This window comes from Rhipicephalus sanguineus, chromosome 11 (genome assembly GCF_013339695.2).
Source record: "Rhipicephalus sanguineus isolate Rsan-2018 chromosome 11, BIME_Rsan_1.4, whole genome shotgun sequence".
NCBI classification, from domain to species: Eukaryota; Metazoa; Arthropoda; class Arachnida; order Ixodida; family Ixodidae; genus Rhipicephalus; species Rhipicephalus sanguineus.
In genome coordinates this window covers 66,339,759-66,356,611 of record NC_051186.1, presented here as the reverse complement: position 1 = coordinate 66,356,611, position 16,853 = coordinate 66,339,759, and the positions used below count along the sequence as shown (strand labels likewise).

Here is a 16,853-nt window from a genome sequence, read left to right as displayed (position 1 = left end):
CCGCCGCTACGCGGCTTTCAGTGGCGCCCCTATAGGCGCTGCGCATCGCGGATACTGTACATGGCTATGCTGTGCTTTACCCTCTCCCACTCCTCCTCACCCTCAGAGCAGCCTCCCTTCCTTTTTCCACCCTCACCTTATACATAGAAGTGGAAGCATACAGCTATACAGCGAAGTGGAAGCATAGCATGGCTGCGCTGTGCCCCCATTTCGTTTTGCCCAGCTGCGCCGAGTTTTGAGAGGTCGACAGCCACGAACATCACTCAATCTTAAAGGGGCCATGACAACCAATTTTCGACCATAATCTGTGTTATGTGGATTAATACTTGTGCATTTACAAATAAGCTGGCGAAATTTTAGCGCATTTGGTCGAGCACTGAATTTATAATCGAATATTTTTATAAACGCGCCAGCGTCCCGAGAGTCGGGCAACATTGGTGCACTCGCGAGCCGTGACCTAACAAGCAGCTAGCTGTGCAAGCGTCTGAATTGCGACGAACGATATTGTTCCGTGGTCAGCTGCACGTGATATCGAGATATTTTAGCTTTATTCAGCTTGGAACTGAAATCAAAGGATTTGCAGCGGCTCTAACTTTGGTAGAAGGCGACGGCTCCGTTCCGTGCTGCACATGACGTCACACGCGCCATGACAAAATGGCGGTTGCCGGCGGTGGGCGGAGTTTACGGCCGGCGACTTCTAGGGCTTGTTTTGCACTGAAATATTCTTTTACGGCCCACTTTTGACATTTGTATAGGCACCCTCTACTTCTAATTTTCGCTGAAAACCACAAATCTTTGGGCGACCACGTCATGGCCCCTTTAAACAGTTCAACTGTTAGAAGGACTCTTTTGTCATGTTCACAGGAAGGCAGCTGCGCTGACAGACATGTAATCGTTCATTTCATTTATCGCACAAACAGAAGAAGGCGGAGTGTCTCGCCCGGTAGCTTGCCGTAGCGTTTTATAGCAACCTTCTATACGAGCGCAATGGGGGACAAGGAAGGGTGAGACCAAGGGCGCGGCTACCGGCGCGCTATCACTGGCTGTACAACATCTTCGTACCTCCACTACCGAATATCGCTCCCGCCTTTAGCGGTGCTAGACGAACAAACAAGCTCTCAGATTTTCTACGCTGTCTAAGGTATTTAGACTGTGTGCGAGACCTGCGATCGATCTCTCCTTAAGTTAAGCAGATAGGAAACGTGCCGCCCGTCTCTCGTCGGTGGAAAGAGCATGAAGGAACGTCCATCGGTTGGCGGGATGGGGGTGGGGGGTGGCGTTGCGAGAGCTGGCACGCATGCTATCTCGACAGACATCGGTACACGGCTCGTATACGTGCTGTGTTCTCACCGCTTACTTCGCATTGAGACGACAGACAGCCCGAAAGCCGCTTCGCTCCCTGGAGCGGCCGTATTCGCTTGAAGCAGCGTTTTGTAGAGTTACGCGAGATCAGATCCGAAAGAGTTAACTGCCAGCTTTACTTCTTACAACATTCCAACTTTACTTCTTACAACATTCCAACTTGTCGCTACCGCAATCGTTACTTCGCCCTCGCGGTGAAACAGTGATTTTTTTTTCTGCAGCAAACAGTAACCTATGTCGTATTGCTACACGCGCCCCTTTCTTTTTATGTCTTACATGTTACCGCCCCTTACACGTGTTACTATACTGCCTCGCCAAAGGCGCGCCAGAATGTCTGGGAACAGTCCAGATTGTACCATATCATTTTGTTGAGATTGCGCACATGACGCGAATAGTCAAGATCATTCCAGAGCTTGCGTGACCACCAGTGATAAGACTGGAAAGTTCTATGCGTGATTTATAAAAGGCGGCGCGTCCCAGCGATGGTCAGATTATCGACGTCTGAAGCTCTGTTCGCCGCTATCAGTGCACAGTGTGTATTGCTCGTAATTTGACTTTCCGTTTCCCGGCCACAAGTTCGGCCAAATAAACTGTTTCATATTGGACACGCCGACTGCTTTCTTCATCACCGTCACGACCCCTTGACAATATGCACCTCGGCGGCATAACGGAGACTAAGATATAAAGAAAGCCGTATTCACTATGCACCGCTACGTTATTCTACGTCATCGCGGAACCGCCGCTTCTACCTGCTCTCCAACACCACGCTGTGCAGAATCTGTACGAGGGCTCGAGACAAACAGTTGATTACTTGACGTGCATTGTATAGAGCGATAATGTTGGAGTGCACTGCACCGCAGCTGCTGTGATCACGCACAGGTGAACACAACAATAAGGGGCTTATCTCATAAAGGATTCTCATAGCCCCGCCACGGTGGTCTAGTGGTTATGGCACTCGACTGCTGACCCGAAGGTCGCGGGATCAAATCCCGGCCGCGGCGGCTGCATTTTCGATGGAGGCGAAAATGTTTGAGGCCCGTGTACTTAGATTTAGGTGCACGTTAAAGAACCCCAGGTGGTCGAAATTTCCGGAGCCCTCCACTACGGCGTCTCTCATAATCATATCGTGGTTTTGGGACGTTAAACCCCAAATATTATTATTATATTAGGATTCTTATATGTTCAAGTTTTGTAATGAGGTTCTTACTGTGGATAACTGCCGCTTGCAGTGCCTTCTGTCTCATTCATACTCACGGTGAGCCGTAGTGATCAACGCTGGCAATTTTTTGAATCCCTACTACATTCGCAGAACCAGTTGCCTTTGTGAAGTGTGCTCATGCTTGGCTATTATAACTTCAAGGAAGTAACGACAAAACGTGACGCGGTCATTATGCGGTTTTATGCACATTCTCGCTATATTGCTAACTGCGTGTCTACACAGTACCCTCATGATGGACAGCGCCCAGAATATTGCAGCTTTGTTGGATGCATTGTGCATTATGTCGTTAAAAGCAATTTCGCTTTGATGGCCTCAGCGTAGGCTACAAGAAACGATGAATGTTAAGCGATTTAGCTTACGATATCACAATGTGCCTTCTCATTTTGATGCGAAAGCGAAGACCTTACGTTGCGCTGTTTTGCTAACACTTGTTAGAGTTGTAAGAGGGAGTGCAGGTTTTACAATTAAATAGTAATGGTCAAAGTGATGGGAAGAGACATCTATACTGCGTACTGTACTTTAGTACAGGTTGATGTCTCTCTCGCGCCGGCTACTGCTCTTCTGTTTCATGATAGTTGTGGTAAAGTTTTTCGGCAGTTACTAAACTAGACACATAAAGACATGAATGGACTTCATTTACTCAGCCTCAGGAAAACTCCACGCAACAGAAGAGTTCACACCGCATGAATCCCTATTTTTTTACGCATCGTAAAACGCGTCTGTCGCCAGTCAAGTGCACAAAATTAAATCTCCGGTTGCATATGTTATTCTTGACGCCAAACAAAAATATTTGCGAGAGCAGAAATTGCAGTACACTAAACAAAGCCAAGAACCTCGTAAAGAAAGTGAGCGAAGGAAGTCACGTGGCTTTACCAGAACCAAGGCTACACAAAATATTTTTTTTAGTTAGAAATTTGTAAAGTTTGCTTTTTTACTTAATAGCAACCTTCATCGGCTTTGTAACTTCTGGGCTATAACCGGGTCGGTAATTAATTTCTTATTTCACGAAGATTTCTCCACGCGGAAAATTTTGCTGAAGTTATTTGTAATAATATCAGCTAGGGTTTTGATGCTTTTACCTGTTTCCAAGCTAAAAATATACTTTAGCGCAAAATTCAGACAGGAGGGACGAGGTGTGTGTGTCGCAATTTTCCTTCCCTCGTCTCTGAAGTTTGCTCTGAAGTCGCATCAATTAAAAATGTACATCTGAGTTAGGAATTATGATAGCACTTTGTTACGACTGCGGCATGATGAAATTTACCATCATGACAATCTCTGGAACTGAACACTGGAATACTGCAGGTGGATGCAAGGGCAGGTGTTTATCTAGACTGCAAAGTTTGAGTGACAGAAGTGGCAAACGAGTGCTAGGATGGTTTTACAAGGCACCAGACAGCACATTCAAAAGGTTAAAGGAAGCGACCTGTGCAACAAGAAAAGCTCTTTTTAAGAGTTGTGCTCAATGCATTTATGCATGCATCGGTGAGTGTGAATGTTGCTTTGTGTCTCGGCACTAAAACTAAAGATCGAGATTGTGCGAGTCATTATACTGGTAAAGATTAGACGCATAATTAACTTTACGAAGCGGACGCTATCCCATATTAGGAAGTGGTTTAGTGAGCAGTTATCGCAGTTCCCATATTTTGAGGATCATCGGGCATGTGCAATTTGCTCTGTACAACCTGTACACACACACACACACACACACACACACACACACACACACACACACACACACACACACACACACACACACACACACACACACACACACACACACACACACACACACACACGCACACGCACACACACACACACACACACACACACACACACACACACACATGTTGTCGCGCTCTTGCTGCGGCAGATCATACTTATATATAACTGATTTGCCTGTCTTATAATTCGCTTTTCCAGTTATGCCACCCACTGTAACACAGGAGGAGTACGAAATGTGTGCCCTTCATGAATAGCTGCTCATTTATATGACATTCAACGCAGGCATTGCTTTGTTGCTTTGTATGTTCCCAAATTGTTTTCCCAGATAATGTCGGCCACCGAAGATGAACCGTAAAAATTTGCAGCATTCTCATTACCTGCACGAGAAAAAAAAGGCAAGTCTTGTTTTGCGCAGTGTTGTTCCTGAAATAAAAACATTGAGGTAAGCTAACAAAGTTTGTGTGAGTTCTTCGTCGGCACTTGCTCGAATTATTGCAATTTCGTTTTGATATCTGCAATAAAATACAAGCGTACTAAATCACAAGGGCAGCAGAAAAATTCGGTTGCAGTTTTTCGACTGATTTTAGCAATATTATCTCATTTTAAGTGATGATGAGGACCCTAAGTGATTGAGGCTTACTGCACAATTCGACCTCATATTATTTTTTGGGAAGACATTAAATTACACATTAATTTGGCATAGACATTTCAGACTTAGCCTTCGTCCATAATGACTGAATTTCAGCTAGATGACATTTATAATTTCCCCAGAATTGCGAGGCAAGTACCACGCGATTCGTAAAGCTCATGTCTCACTAGTGAGCACATAAGCCGATAATTAGCGGCAAAGGCCATATAGAATCCCGTTATTTTGCCTAAACTTCACTTGTAACCTTGTACCACGGGCGTCCTGCTTTGATCAAACTTAAACATAGTTCGCTTTCTTCATCTGAGACGCTCTCATGAGCCCTGAAATGAGTAGATGGGAATAATTAGGTGATCAAATATTGGAATTCAACCACGAACTTTAGCTCTTGACCTGCGTTGACATTCAATGACCTACATTACTGCTCAGCGTGAACTCAGTTTTGAATAGAATTGGTTCAGGACGCTGACGAGGTAGCTTATAACACCCGGTTAGTTTTAACTCGCATGAAAACCTTTCTGCAAAGGCAGGCATTTCGGCGCTTATATTTGAATTTGTGGCACATTACAAAGCAATATAATGTGTTGCTCCGATATTCCACGTATCAATGCCCGACACTAATAAAAACAGTACTGCGCTACTTATTCCGACCTTACGTTGTATTGTGGGGTGAATCTGTAATAGTCTTTCTTCTTTCTATAGAATTGTTTGCCTTCGAAATGTTTCTATAGAAAACAATAATCGTTTTTCCGCGTACCCTACAGTATGCTATGATAAAAAATCAATCAAATAAATATTGAATAAGAAATGTTAGAAACATTGAAAAACATGAACACTTGTTCCACCTGTTCAAAAATGCCCAGCTGTATACAGTACAATTTTTTTTAAACAAAGAGGCGAGTGTGACGCGCATTTTATACAGCGACAATCTTTGAGTTCACATAGCTGCTAGGAAGGCGTATAAGTAAACTCGGAAAAAACACGAAGACGAAAAGGCGAAGTCGCTTATCTCAAATCAGGATTGTCATATACTGAAGATTCGTAATGTGGTTATTGCTGTGGATAATTGTTCTATGCAGTGTCGTCAGTCTCATTCACACGCACGGTGAGATATAACTATTTCCGTTGTTAATTTTTCAGCAGTGTTATCCCACTCATAGAATCAATCACCTCTGTGCCCGTAGAATAAAAAAGCTTGACTTATTATCAGTTCTGGAAACTAACAGTAGAACAGAAGGTGCTAGTTACGCGCAGCGCTTGCGACATTGTTAACTGTTTTTCTATACATGTCAACTTCATTACCGACGGTGTAGGAGATAAGGCAGCATCGTAGGAGTGCGGAGGGTTCTCCATTTGAGTGGGGGGGGGGGGGGGGACAAGGTTCACAACCCCTCACCACCGCCCCCACCATTGGACGAGTCCTAAGAAAAAGAAGCTTCGCGATGCATGAAGAAATGAAAATGAAGTGATTACGTGCTTCTCACAACGGTCGGTCTTCGCTAGGGTGCTTTTCAGGGGTAAATATGGGAAAATAATTAACAGTTACTGGAACGCAACATCAGGCGTCCTCGGCCTACATTATCGCAAAAAGCATGCGTGGCATGCGTGAATATATATATATGCGCGACAGAGGTCGTCGGACCTCTGTCGGACAGGTCCGACAGAGGTCCGACGTGGAACCATCTTAGAAAGAAGTGCCATTTCGCGCATAAAAGGAGGATGAATACGCGCTTGCACCAATGAATGCGCAATATAAACAGACGTCACGAGCCGGACCACCCGGTCCGGCCCGTGACGTCATGCCCGGTCCAGTTGGACGAAGTTATGGTTTCGAGCCACAACTAGGTCGGCTGAAAATTTCTGATCCTATTAAACTTATTCGTTATGGGTTATTTTTCCTCAATGGATCTGTCATTACGTTGTGCGAAATATTGGCCGCGTTTAATATAATTTAACTTTATTTGAATTCATCTCTTTATGCAAGTTCCTCTGAAAAGCAGGAGGCCTTGGTAATGAGGCACTTAGACTAAATCGAATAGTGGAAAACATAATACAAAATAAACTGTACGTTTAAGTATAACAATATATAGATAAGCTCCAGAAATTATAGTACGATTTAATTGGGTCAACCGTGAAATAAAATTAACCGTTATGAAAATAAACGCAACAGACACTCAAATACTCCAGGTGGATGCGAGGGGAGATGCTCGCCTGAAGTGCAAAGCTCACGCAGCAAGGGAAGACGGCTGAGGTGGACTTACCGCACAAATAATGGTAGTGCATGCCAAAGGCTTAGGAAAGGAGCCTGTGCAACAAGGAAAGCTATTTTTAGTAGCTGTTCTCGATGTGTTCGGGCATGCCTCGGTAAGTAAATTGTTTGATTTATGTTCGACACTAATATTTTGTCTGGAATGCTTTGCGAGTTATTTGCATAGCAAACATTACACGCATAATAAATTTTACGTGACGGACACCAAGCATTGACTTGCTGCGCGGAAGAGGAACTGCAGAAGAAAGTGCATGCGATTGTCGCCGTTCTGTCACTCTTGAAAAGAGTAAACAAAAAAAAGGTTTACTGGTGCTCGCGAGAGGAGTTAGAATACGTCACAACGATAGTCGTTGACGTTGCAAATCTCGGCCCAATCTTCAGGAAGCACTTGTAGTGGGAATTAAAACTGCCTCTAAGTACATTTTCTTCTAAAACGTTACCTGCCCATTACTAAATAAATGCACCCTACATCACGCAGAAAGGGACACTAAAGATAGAAATATATTTTTGCTCATGCCAGTCAAGTACCCTTTCAGAATATCGAAATCACCGCTCTTGCCGCGAGAAAGTGCTTGCTAAACGAGAGAACTCGCAAATATAAAATACGGGCGCTTACATCAGCATGAGATTGCGGTACCAACAAGCGCGGATGTCACAAATTTTGGCGGCGTATATAACCACTTAAATAATTTAATGTAGGCAAAAGTGAGTAAGATTTTGTTTTAAGGAAGCCGGATACTTTCCATGGAGAGTTTAAAGAAAATGTATTTAGCCAATGCGGCCACAATACAACTCTTTGCATCTGCAATAAACAGAATAAACACTAATACTTAATAGATAGAAAGTTAGAAACTGTCTAATCGGACGTTTTGCAAAGCAATCTATAACAAGCTGTTCTCACAGCTTTTACCTGCCCTCCTCGTAACGTGTTCTTGTTGCGGAATAAAATTTCGATTTGAATTTCAATTTCAATTTCAACTTTCTAATCGAAATTTCTTGCCAGACTTTGTAGCTTTAGAAGTTCGTTTATTAATCTTGCCTAATTAAGCAGTTAAGCAGAACACACACAAAAAAAAATCGCCAGGCCTGCGCGGAACACGCAGCACAGTCACAGTGAAAGCTGGAAGCTCCCTACAGCTTTCACGTTGAGTGCAACTGCATCAATCTTTCAAAGACCACTCCTCTTAACGAAACATTATGGATGACTATCTTGTATATGTGTGTGCGTTTGTGACTGTACGTGTTACTCGTTTGTATATGTGATCATTGCATATGTCGTAGTAATCACCCGACACCTGGAGTAGCAAGCCGGGCGATAAACCAGGCTAACATATCATTAAAAAGTAGCTATATATCTGCATTTGGTCGATTATTTATACAGTAGATCGGCATATTTTCGAGGAGCAAGAGAAAGACAGAAGAACCGGGAGGTTAGCCAGTTCTTTATTTTTTTTCCCGGCTGACGTTAGCTGGGACATCCTGTATATTGTGACACGCTTTCCGCGACAGATTGCACGTCTATAGAACTGTTTTTTTTTTTAAATTATAATTCCCTTTTTCAGCTCTGCCGAGCACGATATCCGACGAGCAGTACCAAGTGATGTGTGCCGTTCATGGATAGCTGCGTGCATATCTGTATATTTATATATATATATATCTATATATATATATATAAAAGAACGGAATAATATACGGCCATGTCATTACCTAAAAGAGAAAAAAGTGCAGTTTTTTTGCACACAGTTCTTTTTCCTGTAATAAAGACAGTCAGGTAATCTAACAAAGAAAGGATGCGTGAGTGCTTCTCAGCGCTTGTTGGGATTATCTAAATTTCGTTTCAATTTGTACAATGACAATAGAAATTCCTACAATAAAAGCTGCAGGTCGAATTTTGCAACTGACTCGATGAAGATACTATTTTGAATCTGGAATTGCGCAGCAGTACTCTCAGCGAAATCACGCTTGCCAGTATACAGGCTCAGTTGTAGATTTTCTGTGTTTATTGGCAGTCTTATTGCTTAATAAATCAAACATATATAGCACTGAATTTGCTTGTTTTTCAAGTAAGCGCTCATTTGTTTGTACCAATCTTTTGTACCGTCGGATTCACCTTGCACAGCCAAAAAAATAGAGGGAGTGCAATGCAGTTTTAGAATCACGCGAAGTATATTGATGCAGAAATGAGGCGAAGTATACTTTTGCACAAAATGTTTTCAGGAAATTTTTTCGTGAAAATTCTTCGGAAATTTCTTCTTGAACAAAATGTTTTCGTGAAAATTCGGCAGATACCACGCCTTGTGTAAATTGGTTTCATGCGAAGCAGTCAGCGAGTAGCTGTCCGAGCTGCGTTTTTTGGCTTTGAGGCAAGCGTCACGAGGTGGATCGACGTATTTTTGTAAGTGTAGTAGCTGTGTGCACATCGTGGGCTTACCAGGCACGTCGACTACAGTGACGTTTAAAGGGTAACTTACGGTGCGACGTAACGTCAGCACTCCCGTTAGAGCACAGACATCTGTATTATCGAAACGAAGTGCACTTTGCGGCGCGATGATGTGAATATTGTATGTAACTTTCGTTCGCGTATTCCTCCGGGGTCGAGCAACGCTGTAGTGTAGCTTGCTGGGCCATAGGAATACAAATGTAATGTCTATTAGATTGATATAAAAGTGGATTCAACACTGGAACCACAATTCAGGTTAACCCGACATGACGCCTGTATCATAGGAGTACATATGTAATGTTGATTGCCTTGTTATAAAATTATATAGCCAGCACTGCAACCACAAGCGGCGCTGCACCGACAGTACGCCTGCATATGGTCTTTAGCCAAAGCAGTTTCAAGACCTGGCGTGGTTCTGTGGTAGAATACCTGACTGCCACGCAGCTTGGGTTAGATTCCTGCTGGGATCCTAAGCTTTATTATTTGCATTGGTCGGGTCCACGTTACCGATGTCAGTTCGCTCTCGCTCAAAAATTACCAATGTCGGTTCTCGCCTTTCCTTGGTTGATAAAGTGGCGCATGGCCGCGTACCGTGGCCCGTGGTATACGGGTATGTGTCACACGTGTCTGGATGAAAGGGTTTGACGACGTACGCGACAGGATTTTCACATTATTCGTATCATGACTAGACAGCCATATTCGTCAAACCCTATTAGCCTCCCATGCTAATTTTGGTCTACACCAAGTTAAGGAGGCTATCACGAGAGCACCCAGACGTTGGTGGCTAGATAGATAGATAGATACGTAGATACAAGCGCTCAAAGTGCCTTTGGTTAACTGAGAATTGCTTCGCATTTAATATGTACTGTCCTGTATAGATAATGGTTCGAGGCGCTTCTTGGCGGCAGCCATGTTCATCGGCACACCGCAAACTGGCTCAAAGAACGAAACACGGAACCATGATAGGTCTCAGCCCCTATTTATTGCATACTTGTTGTCAGTGGTCGCTCGTAATGGCTTTGTCATCATTTTTTTCCGTCATCGACTTGGAAGTCCAGAGTATACTACGCCGTCAGCAGCTGCGACTTCAGACGAGGGTCACGTATTGTGGTCTATAATAAAAACAACTTGTACTGGGCGGTGTGCAATAGGACAGATTTATTCGCAACATTCGAAAACACGCTCACAAACGAAAGACCAGCAGCACGTTTCCATGAATAGAAAGTACTGTTTATATGAACAAGAATGAGATGTCGAAACCATTTCCTTTCGATTATGTATCACAGCTCTATGGGAATACGATTGTATTCGTGGCAATATCGGCCCTACATCGGGCATGGCGCATCAAGGCAAAAACAGTCGGCGAAATAAGGAAAACCACTTTTTCGCAGCGTTCTTTTGCTTGTGCATCGTTCAATACCAACATACAGCCATCCGTCAAACCCCTAAAACAACGATAACGTCATAGTAATCTCAAGTGTAAAAAATACAGTTCCATAATGTGCTGTGTAAGCATGGATGTTTTGGCTATAGTGAATAAGTGTTCCACGTGTAGCGCATACCTGATTGTTCTCAAAGGATTATTTATCTCACCAGCCATGGTTGCCTGCTGGCTAATGTGCCGAGCTACTAAGGTCGAGAGTGCGTGTTTTGCTGCCGGCCACTCCTACCGTATTTTTAGAAGGCGGCGAAATCCGAAGGCACCCTGAAGTTTTAAATGAAGAGATTTAGACGCACTCCAGAGAAGCCTAGGAGGTCAAAATTAATCCCCACTCCCCCACAACGGCGTGCTTATTAATAACGTCATGGTTTTGGGGCTTAAAAATGCAGAATTTTATTTCAAATACTTATCTGAATAAGATTGATTGTAAGCTTGCGCACAGGTACCACATCCTTACATCCTTACTTTAATGCTCTATGGCAGCGAGAAGCGATCAACAATTTCAGATTTACATTACCAGGTAAGCTTTCTGTATGCTGAGCCGTAGCACTCTTATCACTTCCTGTGTGCGACTTATCAGCTGTTTGACTCGTATTTATAGCGTCGATAACAGCGGTTTGTAGGTAGACAGGATGCTTATTCCTGCAACCCATAGGAAAGCACGCTGCAGTGCCGCCGGGGGGGAAGGGAATAGAGGGGAGTTGTTGGGTAATGAGGAATAAAAGAAGAGAACGGAAAGGAGAGACCAACTTCTCAATACGAGCATCCACGCCATCGAGCTCCTGGTTGGGGTACCTCTTTTCCCATTAAAATAACGGTGGGTGCCTGGCGGCATTGGGAACAGAACCAAGTACCTACCTCATGGGAGGCACACGCTCTGACTCCCTGAACGCCGCTGCTTAAGCAAGCAGCTGAGGAACGCCAAATCCTGACTTTAGCTGATGGTGTTGCATTTCTTGGGCGGACTGTTCTGCTAGGTGAAAGGAACATATATGCATCGTAAACAATATGGTGCGATTATGTGAATGGCTGTGTGAGTTAGTGGTTCATAACGACCAACTAGCACACTAACGCACACAAGGCCCGACGCCCAAGGAACGCTTCGTCCTTGTCAATTCTTTATTGATCATTAGTGCGTGAGCTTGGTGGTCTACTTGGTAATTATGAAAAGAAACAATATGACTCGTGCGATGCAAAGATGGCAGTCACGAGGCCGAGGAAAAATGCATGTTCGACTCGCGCGAAGTTGACCTGCGACGTCGTTTTGACAAGAAAAGTTATAACCAAAGATAAAATGCTGAAAGGTATGTAAATATAAGGCACAGTGATTAGATAGCACTGATCCCGCGGTGTATGCTTCTCTTATCACACGTGCGACAGCTTTGTCTCGAATATCGCGAATGCTTTTGTTCGACGCTTGTTTGTTCTTTTGTAGAGCACATGCCATGTGATCCTTATTTACATAGTCCTTTGTTTCATGCTCGCGTTCTAACATTTTTTTTTTGGGGGGGGGGGGTGTTGGGGAGTGAGGGGGATTTGGACCTTTGCATCTTCATGCATGGACACCCGACATATCGTAGAAAAGAGAAAGCCACCGCGTACTTTTCAAAGTGCCGTAGGCTAAACCGAGGATCGTACCAGCGATCGCAGTCTCGAATTGTCCGACGCCATGTTAGTGGCACAGTTGACGGTGACGTAGTGTGTGCTGCAAATCACGTCCTGCGCGCACACGTAAAAGCGAGTCGCGTACCCACAAACTTCCTTGATACAAGGCCTTCGTTGATGGGCTGCCGCTGTGACTGCAGGCCCACAGTCAGTATGCACATCGGCTGCGCGTAGAAGTCGACCAGTAAGACACAAGGTTCGACTTGGCACTTGCCAGAGGCATATTCCAGTTTCTCGTTTCTATACCTTCACACCCGATTTTCTATCGATTCAAAAACGTCCTCTTGACTCTCATTTTTAGTGCCACGTACGTGGCCACGTTTAGGACCACCACGAACCCGACCAGTGCACCGGCACACACTTCCACACTAACTTCGTTCAGACCCAAGAAGTTGACGAACTCGGATGGCACCGTAAAGAGGCAAGGAACCGAACCATCCTTCTGCTCGCCACATTCGAGTTCAGGCCTGTCGTATCCGTAGAGGCTGAGGATGCACCCTTCGTAGGCGTACCGTACGAAGGACACGTAGGATATCCAGTGGAGGTAGTGCGGCATCGCCTTCAGCGTCACCACGAACCCGCTGAACAGGAGCATCGGAATGGCGACGGCGGGCGCAAGGAATATTGCCACCTGGAAAACGGAACAGGACCACGCTTTGGTCAGTTGGTCCGATTCCTTGCGCTTGAGCACTTAAAGGAGGCGTACAGTCTCGGAGATGAAAACAGATCAACTCCATTTATTATGGACATGTCAGGGTTTACAACCGAAAAGCTCTCTTCTCATACTGCAAGCTGGCCTTCGTTATAGTCTCCCGACCGGCTATGACCACTGGATATATGATAACGGATTCCACGTGACAACACTTGAATTTATGCACGACACAGGACTTGCGGCACGCATCTAGTACACATATATACTTAAGAACAAGCCTTATTGCGGGAAAGAAAAATAGATGAAAAATTCTTGAACACGGGGCATCGCTACAGCCGTCCGCCGTGGTGGAGCAGTGCTTATAGTGCTCGGCTGCTTACCCGAAAGTTGCGGGTTCGATCCCAGCCGCGGTGGTCGAATTTCAATGGAGGCGAAATGCTAGAAGCCTGTGTGCTGTGCGATGTCAGTGCACCTTAAAGAAATGGCGAAATTTCTGGAGCCCTCCACTACGGCGTCTCTCATAACCATTTCCTGCTTTTGGGACGTAAAACCTCAGATATTATTATTATTATTCTTATCGCTAGAGCCAACGTTTCGACTAGCGCTCTTGTCTTCAAGGATGCAACCTTGACGAAGACAAGTCAGCTTGTCGAAACGTTGGCTCCAGCGACACCTCGTGTTCAAGAATTCTTGCTTCCTTCAAGCTTTCATCTCCCCCTGAACTTTTGGCTTCATTAAGAAGGAAGGCGAGAGGAAGTCAAGGTGACGTCACAGATAGGGAAATAGGAAAATCAGGAACGACATGAGATGCAGTATCTTGTATACTGAGCTTCCACGGATAATATCTACGATGAGTGAGAGACTAATAAGCAGTGTGAAGAAAAGAGGGTTTCCCCACGGATACTGCGAAGACATTGTATTCCTCCCGGCATTTGTGCAGTTGATGCCCAAGGAAGTGACTGCTACACTTTTTACGTTTTCTAGGAGAGACCGGTTTAGGCGATGTATGGTGAGCCGTACGTACTACGTGGAAAGAGTCGCTCGGGTGGAGCAATTGCCGGCCAGGTCTGCCACGCTAACCCCGCCTGCGGCAGCATCATCATCACCACCAAAACTGATGAAGCCCTAGCCCACCGCTCTATTTGTGGCGTCCCTGTCTCCTTTTTCTGCGCTTTAAATACTATATGAAGAATAAAATAGCTGGTGTGTGTTAAAAAAGCCGCTGGTCGCGGTGGCAATGTACACAGCGACAAATGTCTCATGACATATCCTTTCTAAATGAATAGATATCTTGAAGTCATCCAAACGAGATGTTCAGAGAAAGATGGAGGCCTGAGCTGATGAAAGATCATTGGACCGGGACTGTCGCTAGAGCTAAGGCTTCGACAAGAGGGCGCGTGTTCGTCAAGGGCAGCAGTTCCTGCCCTGACAAAAGCAAGCCCACACGTCGAAACGTTAGCGCCAGCGACATTCCCGGTTCAACGATTTCTTGCTCCCTAAATCATCACTCAAGCTCGAGGCAGTGTCTCTAGGGCTTTTCTTCTCCTCGCGTAAAGTGAATGTCACCGGCATTTTTTACGGCCTAGCTCTGTCAACCAGTCCATACTGCTGAAACTGCCTCAGTACATGCTGAAGAAGCAACAACGACAGAACTAGAGCGTTAGTCTCCTTGTAGTCTGTTAGACTAAGAGAGGTATGCCAGAAACTGCTAGTAAAAGTGAACCCGCCCTCGTAAGTTCATTTCTCTAATTCGGGTGAATTAGAAAGAGAAAAAAAAAACATCACTGCCCGAGCACTCCATTTAGATGGTTAAGCATCGAATCTTAAACGTGCGCCCCAGGTATTTATCACTGGGTAAATACCAACGGTTCATTAAAGTGTTTTTCAATGATTGGTTACGCCGGTCCAGAAACCTTTACTGGTGCTTGCCGTCAGTGCGTTCCATTCTTAATTTTTTTTATTGCGTTAGTTTGCCCTGCGAAATTTCTGTGGCAGCTACTTTTTTGCCCTCGGACAACTTCTGCTTTTTTTAGTGGACCAATGGTGAGTAGTGGGGCGTGCCCATTTCTGTGAAACATACGGGCTAGGAGTTCTTGCGTATCGAAAACGGATGAATTTTGGTTTCGCCTACAGCGATATACAGCTTCACCGTGAAAACGTGCGCACTGTGTCGCACAACTTCCACCACGAATCTTTGCCTTCGAATAACTACAGCAAATGCAGAGCTTTGCTCGGGTAGTTCTTGGGTGTGAGGACAACAGACGTGTGCTAAGAGCTTCTTCCAAAGAGCACACTGTCTGTGCATTCTCGTAATTGTGAATTCAGTTCACTATATATCGGCGGCAGAGAGTGCCGGCTCGTGCTCTCTCACCTGCATGCTTGCGAAGGCACCAATGAACATGCCGAGGGAATGGGCGACCAATGTGAGCAGGATGGAAAGGAAAGAGAACATGACGAAGCGGCTCATCTCCGGAGGCTGTGACGTCATCCAGTAGACGATGGCCACGAATGTTGTGGGGTAGGCAACCTGCGAGGAACCGCACACAGAGAAGCGTTTCGACGCCACGCTCTCAACAATAACACTCCGTACGTAAGTTCTCCTTGTCGGAACGGATTCGTCGTAGGATAAATTAAGGAATGTAGAGAGACGCGGTCGCAAGAAAAGAAAAACAGATGGCGTTTGCGTTGCGTGGTTCACTTCTCCAGTGTTCATGTAAGCGCGACTTACGTTATTCTATGACAGAAATAAACACACGCTACTTGCTCAAGCTGGACAGCTGAAACTGCTTCTGGTGGTGAGTAAACCAGCGATGTAGGTTACGTTTATATTAGTATGTGTTTATTCCATTCGTGTGTAGAGTTCTGGCAACGTCAGCGTTTATCGCGGTCACTAAAGCATCGAGCAAAAAGAGCATTTAGAGATGACGATTGCATACGTTTGCTGTTACGCACTAGTTATGTAGAGTTGCAATACGCTCTACTTTCTTACCTTTCTGTCACCCCTTGCCCCTTCCCCAGAGCAGGGTAGGAAACCGAATAATTTTCCTTTGGTTAGCCAGCCTGTCTTTCACTCTACCTTTGTATCTCTTTACGCTTATCTACATTGTTTCGAAGCACTCAACAACGCTAAAGAAAATGGTCTGATGACTTCTGGACAGTACAACTTTACCTAACAGAACACCTGACAGAACAGCCTGACAGAACTCAAGCTGTCACGCAAGCAAAATTACTTAGGATGGCATATTAAACCTAGCATACGCATTGCTCTTCGAAGTCACTTAAATAAAGCATTTGAGTGAATCCTCTCTTGTGTCATGTCATGCAAATCGTGTAATGATTTGCTTGCGACAGCGACGTTTGCTTAACAGGGCTTGTGCATTCTTGGGAAGCCCATTTTCTAAGCTTCTTGTCTGACGTCCACTTGGCGCAAATGGAAA

At 44.9% G+C, this 16,853-nt stretch overlaps 1 protein-coding gene across 1 annotated transcript in view; it reads right to left on the bottom strand.

Annotated features, from left to right (window-relative positions):
- Positions 1–10,677: 10,677 nt before the first annotated feature.
- LOC119374481 (ATP-binding cassette subfamily G member 4) overlaps positions 10,678–16,853 on the bottom strand; it is a 59,921-nt gene continuing 53,745 nt past the window's right edge. The window contains exons 13-14 of the mRNA XM_037644588.2: positions 15,788–15,943; positions 10,678–13,395 (exon numbers count right to left, since the gene is read on the bottom strand). Coding sequence (XP_037500516.1) covers positions 13,027–13,395; positions 15,788–15,943 — 525 coding nt within the window. The 3' untranslated portion in view covers positions 10,678–13,026. The remainder of the gene's footprint in view (positions 13,396–15,787; positions 15,944–16,853) is intronic.